The sequence below is a fragment of the Peromyscus leucopus genome, chromosome 11 (assembly GCF_004664715.2).
Source record: "Peromyscus leucopus breed LL Stock chromosome 11, UCI_PerLeu_2.1, whole genome shotgun sequence".
Classification (NCBI taxonomy): Eukaryota; Metazoa; Chordata; class Mammalia; order Rodentia; family Cricetidae; genus Peromyscus; species Peromyscus leucopus.
Window position 1 is genome coordinate 28,015,074 of NC_051072.1, and position 11,138 is coordinate 28,026,211.

The 11,138-nt window shown below is 41.4% G+C and overlaps 1 protein-coding gene across 1 annotated transcript in view; it reads right to left on the bottom strand.

Moving 5' to 3' along the window:
- The window catches only part of Plcxd3 (phosphatidylinositol specific phospholipase C X domain containing 3), a 168,686-nt gene extending 157,785 nt beyond the window's left edge, over window positions 1-10,901 (bottom strand). The window contains exon 1 of the mRNA XM_028875577.2: window positions 10,533-10,901. Within this exon, the coding sequence (XP_028731410.1) occupies window positions 10,533-10,635 (103 nt within the window). The 5' untranslated portion in view covers window positions 10,636-10,901. The remainder of the gene's footprint in view (window positions 1-10,532) is intronic.
- Between the last annotated feature and the right edge of the window lie 237 nt (window positions 10,902-11,138).

Sequence of the window (11,138 nt, forward strand, 5' to 3'; positions counted from 1 at the left end):
AGATACAATACCAAAAAAAAAAAAAAAAAAATACAAGCATTAAAATGAAAAATATTCAAATTGGCCTTTGGAATATCTAGCTTCAGGTTCCAGGTGAAAATCTACTATTATTCTAACTGAATACAGCAGTAAAACAACTCCCAATGGCATATGTCCTCATCAGAGAAGCTTCTTACTGCAGGAGATGGTATTTGACACAGAGACCTACAGTGGTACAGTGTTTAGACAGAGACTCAGGAGGGCCCAGCCCTGAATGGGGAGTGTTTACCTCAAGGCTCTGGGATCTATGTAGAAGAGACAGAAAAGGGTTGTAAGATCCAGAGGTGGTGGGAGATTTTAAGGAAACAGCATTTTCCGTACACAACAGGATAGATGCACATCTGGACCTACAGAGGCTGTGACAACGTGGACAAGACCTACGTGAGCTCAAGGCAGAGAAAAATACCAGCATGAAGGAAGTGAAGTGAGCGCAAAGTCTCACCACTCCACCAGAAAGCTACTCACAAATGATAACTGCTGGGAGAGGGGAAATCAGTTTCCTTCAATTACGTGACACTGGGTATATCATCCATACACCAGGGCAGGGTCTTTGCGCAGAAGTCCCAAAATTTGTGAACTACACAAATCAGACTTCATATTTTTAGTGTTTTTTTTTTCTTTTTCTCTTGTGTTTTCTATTTGTTGTGAAAGAAAAAGAACATGAAGCTAGTAAGGGAGGTAAGGAGGGAAGAGGAGGATATGGGAGAAGTTTGGGGATGAGAAAGAATATGATGACTAAGTACATTAAATTATCAAATAATAAGTGAAATACTCAAATCGCACTATACATAAACTTCAGTGTGACAAAGGAAATGACCAGAAGAATAATAGGCAGCTTATGGAATAGGAAAACACTTATAAATATTGTATCTGATGATTTGTTAATATCCAGAATATGTGATGAAGTCCTACAGGTGGATAACAAAGATAAAGAAGCAGTCAATTAAAAATCAGGCTGGGAGCTAGAATATACATTTTTCTAAGAAAAAAAACCACCATATGATCCAGAAGACCCACCTTTGGAAATTTTCTACCAAGTAACTGAAATCAAAATCTTGAAACATAGGTGTGTTTACTGGAGTATTGTTTACAACCGAAAAGCCCATCAGTGGATAAATGCATAAGAAAAAGTGGAACCACGATATAAGTGTTCTATTTATTGAACTCTCAATAATAAGAAAGTCCTGATGTGGTTTTCAGCAAGTGAACCTTGAGGACACTGCATTCAGTAAAATTGACCAGTTACACAAAGACAGAAATGACATGATCCCACTTATTGGATGTATGCATAACCAGACCCCTAAAAGCAAATAATCTAAAGGTGTTTGCCAAGGTGATAGAGAAGGACAAGTGGGAAAATGCTGAAGTAAGTCTTGTGTTATGTAGTGCAGCAGTATTTAAAAAAAAATAGTGACTTACACATCTAGAAATACGTTTCAAGAAGTGGAGTCTCATGGGCCACACCAAAGGCTACCGGAAGATCAAATGAGATTATGGGGACTGGCAATCAGAAAGGGAAAACATAAGTTTTGAACAATCATGAAAGGAACAATTTTATTGTGGTGATGGAAGACAGTGAGATAAATACGGGCTAGAGGAATCTTCAAAACCTAAGTATGAAGAAGATATATCTATGAGTACCGTTTGCTAGTTAGAGGTTGGTGTGGTGTTAAGTGGACTTTCTAAAAGGTGTGTTACTAATGTAATGCTTTGTGCTAAGGAGGGGGATTGTGAACTACAACCTGCCTGCTCGCAGCTACCCCACACTGTGTAAAAGAGCAGTTTTTAGGGTGTGCTTTGTCCCGAGGGACTCCATTTTAAAAGTAGCATTTGACTCCACTTTGAGTGAAAATGCAGAGAAAGGATGACTGTGTTATAGACACCACTACCTATCCAGTACCACCCATGAGACACAGACTGGTAAATAACTTACCGCCAAAAATGAAAATGTGCCACTTAGAAGCTTATTAAAGCAGACTGGGAACCTGTGAGCAGATGGACATACTAAAACTATAACAGAAGCATCAGTCTGAGAACTCATTAAATGCACTAGACTAGCAAAAGGTGCAGAACCTTCGTGTTGACCCCATAAATAGGAGAAAAAACTGACACTACCATTGCAATTCCCCCACTGACCCATAAGCTGATCACCCAGGGTGGACACCAAAGGAATTGCAGGCAAAAATTGTTCAACTGTCTCCTGGTAGTGACTCAATTCAGTCCCTGTTAGTCCTATGCCATGCCTTGTAGCACAAATTGTTAGAAGGTCTTATTAATAAAAACAAACCCTCAGCCAGATATTGGGTGAACGCTGAAAGATCAGAGAGACAGAACACACCACAGCTAACCTCACCTTGCCAACTTCTTGGCCGATCCTGTTTCCTCAGACTGAATGCCTCTGAATCCTCATCTGAATGGACCTCAGCTGAAATGCTGCTAAAAGCCTGAAAGCTTAACCAGGCTCTAGTTCCTGGCCTTCACGTCTTATATACCTTTCTCTTCTTGCCATCACTTGCTGGGATTAAAAGCGTGTGTCACCATGCCTGGCTGTTTCCAGTGTGGCTTTGAACTCACAGAGATCCAGATGGATCTCTACCTCCAGAATGCTAGGATTAAAGGTGTGTGTGCCACCATTTTCTGGCCTCTCTGTCTATCTAGTGGCTGTTCTGTCCTCTGACCCCAGATAAGTTTATTAGGGTGCACAATATATTGGGGGACACAATATCACCACGGTGCTTCATCTTCCATGTTCCTCAACTTCTGTAGCTTGAATCATCCCTGAGAACAGAACTAGGCCTGCCACTCTGCATCTTCCCTGTTTTTCCAAACAATTCTTTAACTGGATTTTTTAAATGTCTGAAGCCTTCCAATGTAACATGATCTTGACATCACCTTGATTAAATTTTTATTGGGAAAGGCCCAGGCTAGGTCATGGAAAGACTGTGTTTAAAGCTAACTTTGTACTGAGTGAGTTCTGGCCACCTTCTCGCTCCATATGGCAACACAACACAACATGGCTTGAATCATGTATTGAGGTAAGTTCCCATTAACCCACCAAGGATATACCATGCACATCTTTTCCTTCACCGGCAAGCATGGAGGCCACCAGGAAAGTTGAGTAGACAACTAAGTCATCATAGCTCACTCTCTTCCTCAAAATAAAAAGTCTTCCATTGAATTGAGAAACTGAACTATCATTATATTGACCAAGGATTTTAAACATAATTGCTTCCTAAAAGTTATTTCACAGGAAGAATTACCCTGTGCAAAACACAGTAAGAGCTAGCATTTTATATAGAGCATTGTAAGGTTTGTCCATCCCATAATCTGTAACGAGTACAAGTACACAGCAAGAGTGTATCTAACAAAATCCATGGGGCATCTGTTTCAGAACCTAACCTCTGGAGGTGACTAATCCTGGAAGCTTGTTGAGAAGGTTTAATCACCCTCCCCTGCCCCTCTGCCTGGCCTATCTTCCTCTCTTAATAGAGCATAATAAAAGCATATGGTGCCATAGAAAGCTTTTGGCAGTAGAATTCTATCTGAAATGTGTTAGGTTTTATTTTCCTTTTTCACTATTTCTCCTTCTTAGGGAGCATGTGGTTTAGATGCTTTTCTGGTCATTAACCTTCTGAGGCTAATCATAACCCTACATAGACCAGAAAAGATAAGATGATATAGCATTTTTAATACATTAAATCCTGCATAATTATATCAAGGATTTTGTGGTATTTCTAACATGGTAGAAAGCTCTTGGCTCTCCAAAAATGAATGTTTATTGGTAAGAAACATTCTCTTTAGCAGTAGCAGGAAAATTTGTTTCAAGAAACAGTTTCTTCTCTTAAGTACCAATAATTAGATTTTGTGTGTGTGTGTGTGTGTGTGTGTGTGTGTGTGTGTGTGTGTAATTTCTGTGAAGGGCAAGACTATATTATTACTCTACATTTCAATACAGTGGTACATTTAGGGATTATTTCAACTCTATCAGATTATTTGGTTCTATTTACACTCACTCAGACTACTTGGTGAGAAAAATTCAGATCACACTTTTATTTTTACTCTGGACTTATATGTAAGAATGATTGCACAGCACCATCCAGAGGTGTCCCTACAGGAAAAATCATGTATTTTTCTTTAAAAAGAAAGTGATACACACTCATACACATATACACACATGTAAATGTGCCTATGTATATATGTGCACACAGAAAGGAACTGAGCTAACAAAAAGACTAAAGAAGAGGAAAGAATTCTATTCAACATGTTGTCCTCTGCCATCCTCCCTAAACTCATACTGGAATCATGGGACCAAATGCTAATAACTACAAATCAATAAATATGAGTTAGCCCAAAATATGGACGGGTTTGGGCAATGCTGGCCCCTGTGGCATCAGCAGTGATGTGGAGTCAGCAGTGGTAGACACCAGCATCAGCAGCTTCCACATAAGGATCTCAGCTCTCAGAACGTTTGATCCTTGTTAGACATTAACATTCTCAAATTTCAGCCTCTAAAGACACAAAAAATGACCACTCCCTCAATACTCCTCAAGAGAGGAAAGTAGAAAAGCCTCGACTGTATGGTAGCCAAACGTTCGTGATTCCCGTGCAGCATGTTTAGAATCAATCCTAGGATGGTTACAACTAGTCAGAAATCCACTTGGGATGAATGGAAGTGGATTATCATGTCTCTGATTTTACTTTGGAGCTAACAGTACTTGAAGCGCACCCTCTTTTGTGTCAGTGTGTATTCACGTGTTTGTGTTTCTTCGCAAATAAGGGTTGTGAAATTATGCAATTTTCATATGCATATAGTGCATGACCTTCAACATTTATTTACTGTAATATTGGTTTTAGCATTTGAGAAGTGTGTGTATATGTGTGTGTGTGCACGCATGTGTGTGCACGTGCATGTGGATTATAAATGTTATCTATTTTAAACATTTTTTTTATTTTAAAACATTTTAATTGTTAAGCAGCTGATATTCAAACAAGGGAATTATATACACATTCATACATGTTTCTATCCCATGGAAACTGTGCTTTAAATAAATGAGGTATGCCTTGCAAATATAAACAAAATTGACTATTTTATTTCTATCATACATCAATTTACTATTCACCCATGCTTTTATAGTTTTCTGATGATGACCATTTAGGAAATTTTATGTTTATAAAGTAAATTTTACTCAAGAGAAATATTGAAAATCCTACATCGTAGATAAAGTAAATAAACCTTCACCTCATAAATATTACACAAGAAGTCCTTATTTCTGTGAACAATAAGGAATGAGAACAAATTGATGCAGAACCAGTGTAGGGGTGTTCCTTTCCTTAAGCTGGCATTAGCATCCCCCTGCATCACCAGATGGGCTGATACTAAGTGCTGTTGATAGCCAATATCGATGAGCAGCAGGGCTTAAAGAAATGAGGGGGAAGGTTTTACATTTATCACAGTGGCCTAATCTGAACACTTAAACAGCAATTAAATAACATTTATTGCTCAAGGTTCATGATGAACTATAATGTCAGTTATCAGAAGTGTTCCCAGACTGAGCAATTAGCCTTGAATCAAATATGGAGTTCTGGTTTTAAGCTTGATTGAAAACTTGAACACTCATGGATAGTTCAACAAAAAGCCTACTAGAAAGATGTATACTTAGGTTTGACTCTGCCACTCACATAATAAAGCTCCCTTTTAGCGGTGTACTAAAGTGTTTCTTAGACTATAAATGTATATATGAATAAGCTGGCTATCTTATTAAATTGTAGATTATGATTAAATAAGTTGGAATAGTGGAATATAGATGCTGTATTTCTACCATGAGTCTATGTATGACAATGCCGATGGTCCTGCCTGGACAGCCTTGAGTGACAAGGTCCTAAAAGATCATTGATAGAACACATTAAAATCGTATGTGTATATGAGAAAACACTGTAAACAGTAAAGTATAATATACAAAACTTTGTTTTGGTTAACAATATTTGAGAATTCAATTCAAATCATCACGAAAAAGTTGTAGTAGAGCAGATTAGTGCAGCTTTTATGTGTCAATTTCAAAACTAACTTTTGAAATGCCCAATCCTCTAGATTCTCTTTGTTTTTTTCTTTTTTAGAAAAATAAAGTCTGATGGGGAATTGGTAGGATAACACAGAGAGATATTCATTCTGAACAGTCGTGTTGTGTTTTGATTGATGAAAGATTTACTTCATATGACCATTCTGACCAAACATACACGTGGTTTTAGAGATGTGTTCAAGTAGATTCTGTGCCTGATTGACTCTATAAGTAGTTTCATTCAATTAAAATAGAAGTAGAAAATTGCAAGGAGGAGAAAGGGGGCTGGAGAAAGGACTCTGAGGTGAAGAGTATGTAACGCTCTTACAGAGGGCCCAAGTTCATTTCCCAGCACTTATGTTAGGAGACTCACAACTAACTGCCTGTAACTCCAGTTCTGGGGGAATTCATCACTCTGGCTTTCAAGGGCATCTGTACTCACATGCACATACCCCCCAGAAAAACACATGGGTGATTAAAAAGAAAATAAAAGTCTGAAAAAAGTAAAGAAGAGGTAAGTTAACTCTACGAGTGTTGGCAACACGAAAGGATCACCATGAGGCAAAAAGTTAAAACTGAACAAAGCCTTAAAGAGGTAGAGTACTTTCTATCACATGTGAGACACCAGGTTCAGAACACACACACACACACACACACACACACACACAAACACAACAACAAACAAACAACAACATGAATGCAAGCTAAAGTTCTTGGACAAGAAATCAATTGTACAAATGCTTAGTTTTCATAAAACAGTTCTTTTGTGCTGGTGTTGCAGTTTTCTAAAGGAAATAAAATTTATCCACATAATCACTGATTTATAAAGCATTCTTTTGTTTATCTAAAATAATCAACTACTTCCTGTTCAAGAGTACATACATTCTTTCTGACACTGCAGTCCTACATTTTTATCAATTCTTTCTTATTGGGTGATCAGTTTGACTATGGGTAAATGACTTTCATTATATATCGACTTATGTAGCAGATCTGTCCCATAAGCCAAATCCTTCTCAGTATCTTATACTTTGGACCAAAAAGGCACTCTATCACAGACCCTGATTATCAACACACTACATACTGCCATGACAAATCTCTTTTTAATGGTTCTAGAGGCACTGTGATTAGAATTAGAACTCCGCATCAAAGATGCCAAATAATTATCAGATTCACCTTCACCTGAATTTTATACTTTGTCTTCCTGCTTCCTTGATTTTTTTTTTTATCATTTCTGACCTGCTTGTGGTTAGAGCCAGCCTCATTCACATTCCAAATGCCATAAGTTTGGTTTCATCAGAGAGAAAAGAAATGAGAAGACTGAAATTTGAACAATTGTGTGTCCTGCCAGTATTTTGTCTTTGAATAATAAATTAAAAATAATTCACTAATGCCAGTTACTAACAATCATTTATCCCAGTCCACGCCAAATCATGAAAATTTTAAATACAGAACAGCACTGAGAGACTCGGTTATGAAAGCATTCAAGACACACCTGTTTGAGAAACATTCAAGGACACCAGAACCGCACACATGGTGGGGATTAGAGCATACACACACACACACACACACACACACACACACACACACGAGAGAGAGAGAGAGAGAGAGAGAGAGAGAGAGAGAGAGAGAGAGAGAGAGAGAGAGAGACTGTTCTTTGCTATGGTCTTAGGTAAGTGAGACAGCTGCCCCAAGTAGGTGGCCTCATAATTAGTTGGCTCTTCACCCTCTATAGGCTTCACCTAAGAAAACCTGAGGCTGTAGGGAGACTGAGCAGCAGTTCCTCTCCACAGAAACACTTGCGTTGTGCACCAGACGTGGTTTTAAATGGTGGAGATAATTGCTTAATTCAAGCTGGAGCAACTGGCCAAGTAAACATGTAGCAGCCAGGAAGCTATTAGCATGATTTTAAGGCAATTATTCCATTAGTGTGTAATAGTCTCCAATTAGTCTGCTCTATCAAAATTTGAATGTCTTCTTTTTCTCCAGAAATTCCGTGTTATATGATGCAGAAAGGTACCAGACTCATTTTAATCCCAGTTTTGTAGTTAAGAATTTTGCAAAAACCTATTTTTGTACAACTATATGTGTATTGGGGAATATATATTTGGTGACATGGAATGTGTGTTGTGTGTATGTGTGTGTGTGTGTGTGTGTTTCACAGAAGTGTTGGTGTGAAAGTACAAGGCTTTGTGGGCCATTTACTTTAAATCTTATACTAAAAGGGCTTAGGAATACAACAGAAAGACAGTTATCTTCCAAATTTCATCATCTTTATGTCTCTAACAGAGACCAGCAGAAAATCAGTCTCTGACTTCAAAGTTCCTCTTAGTCCCATGACATAGAAAAGGAAAATCACCCTGTTTCTACAGATGCCTTACTTCTCGCCTCAGTGAGAACTTGTTGCTTCTCAGTTATGCTCACATACATTGCAAAGTCCTTACCCGTGCATCGCTAAGAAATAGTTCGTAATATTTCTGTTAGGGATCGGATCACTAAACAGGTTTTAGGTCATTTGCCTGCACTGAATTTCTGGGTCTTGTTTTGTTTGGTTCTGAGGGGGAGGTTGCTTGTTTTTAGTCTAGGAAGTGGGGTGGTAATCCCAGCACTGCCTACTTTGCCGAGTTTTTGGAAGAATGTGAGGTAGCAGACATACATTGGCTTTGAAAATCGAAGTGCTACAGACATTTACGGTGAGACTCAAATGTGGCATCACACCATCCCTCAGAGCTGGTGCTACCTCAGGCATTTAACCTCCTTCCATCTCTAGAGACTCTCTTCCGGAGACCTAGCATCTCCGTCCTTGCCCTTATTACCAGCTCAGTGCCGAAGCAGGTGGAACCACATGAAATAACTGTCTAAGAAAACAATAAAACGCAAGAGAAGATGAGGATGCCGGTGGAAGTGAAAGTGGAGTTTCACTGACAAAGTGGTGTGCTTTCTGCTCCTTCAAAAGAGCAACCCCCTGTCTCAACCAGGAGAATGGAATTGATGCAGAGGGGAGCTGGGTTGTGCTTTCCCAAAGAGACACCTAGGCCCCTGGGAAGTCCTTTGGTGAGGAAGGACAAAGGGAGAGACAACCTTTTTCTGAGGACAGTGCTCTGCTCAGCCTGTGCCTGTCATTGCCACCAAACATCCACTCCAGTTGAGTTAAGTTGCTGGTGAGTCCCAGTGCTTGTTAGTTGGGCACTTGGTATTTTTCCAGAAACCCATTTTATTTCTTGCTCCTCTCCTTATTTCTTAGGTTTCACTTCCACTCCGTTCCTCCCAACTCATCCTGCTTCCGTTGGGGGTTGAGGGGGGGGGAGGGCAGATCGGAGGAAACAGACTGACCAGAAGGCTGAACTTAATAACTCAGCTCTCCTCTGGGCAGGGGGTTGATTATCCATGAGTAATTTGCCCTCCAGTCCAGTCTTATAAGAATCGGATGTGCATACCCTCAACTCATGGGCATAACCGAATTGCTAAAGAAATAAAGGCATTTCCCCAGCTGCCGCGCTTGTAAACTGTCCAGAAACAATCTTCCCTCTTAGATACCTAAGTTAGGGACTGCTGTGTGCTCCGACCCAGAAAGCTGGCCAGTGCTCTGGCCCAAACCATGCATACCATGCTAAAGCCTCTTGACGCCCCACACAACTACACCTGGCTGGTCCGAAGCTTCCTTTCTAGGCCACCAGCTCAGTCACCTTTTCGGGGGCAATCTGCTCATGATTCCCATCTCTACCTCTACGCTGCTGCTCACGTGGATTTCACTGCCTGGCTTCTGTCTGGAGCAGCAAATGTGTGGTCTGCAAGGGTTTGCTCTCCTCACCCAGGAGCTCTGCCTTAAGCAGCTCTGTGGCCAGACTCCCTCCGTGCCCAAGCCAATTAGGAAATGCTTGCTTTCTGCTTCTTGCCCCCTTCAGCTCCGTGTCAAGGACAGCGATTATGCTGCCGCCGCCGCCACTGGTCCCTGAACTTTCATCACTCTTCAGAGAGCGCTTTGTCTCTTTAAAGGAGACTGGGGACGAATACTAATGATTCGGCTAGATTCTAACAGTGAAACTACAAAATCCTCCTAAGTCCACACTGAGGAGGGACTCAGTGATGTTCAGGAGCCGAACTCCTAAGACAGCCAGCTTCTTCCCGTAGCGCACCATGGAGCCACCGACTCAGAATCCTGAACTGCCTGGCCCCCAAATCCCTTAAATCTTCCGTGAAAACCACAGAAGGGGGCCAGGGCGCGATCCTGGAACCACCTTCTCCCCTGCCCCAGCCCTGCGAATACAACCTTCTGAAGCTCAGGAGAAGCAGTCACCTTGACGCCCGGTGCCAGGGTCCTCCGGGTTTGGAGAACCCGGGTACCCACCTCCCTGGATGAGCTTCCCTCCTGTGGGCACGAAGCAAGTTAGCACTGAGTGTAAGGTGAAGCAGGGCGGGGCAGGTGCCCCGGGTACCTACCTGGGATGGCTAAATTGGTGAGGGGGATGCTGTGGATGCTCTCAGGCAGAGTTGCCATCCAGTCGGCGAATTTCAGCTCGTTTTTCCCCTGAGACGAGGCCATGGTGTCGGTCTGCTTGCCGCCGCGCTGGTCCCCACACTCCTAGGCACAGACTGGCAGCTGCTGCCGCTAAGCCAATGTTTGCTTCGGCCCCGCTAGAGTTTACACTCCGCTCTGCGCCACACCCACAGGATGGCGCAGACACTTGCTCATTTTAATAATTATTCAAAAACACCCCATGCTCTCTCCTTGCCTTCGCCAGACTCCACTGCCTGGGCTTTTGTTCCTGACGTCCGTGCTCAGCTCTCTGCTCTCTCCCCCTCCCTGCAGACTCCCTCCTCCCGTCTCACCCCTCCTAGGTGGCTCTGCCTTTCCTTGCCATCCTGCAGCTCCCCACGGCTGGCTTCTTATTATTAGTCTTTCATCTTTTAAAAAACTTGGTTTTCCACGCTGCTTTGTCCCTGGTCTTTCTCTGTCCTTTGGTATGACTTTCTGGTCTTGTTTGCATGAAAGGCAGTCTTGCAGTTGAATCTAAAAATACTGGTAGACTTTGGGATGTTCTTGCC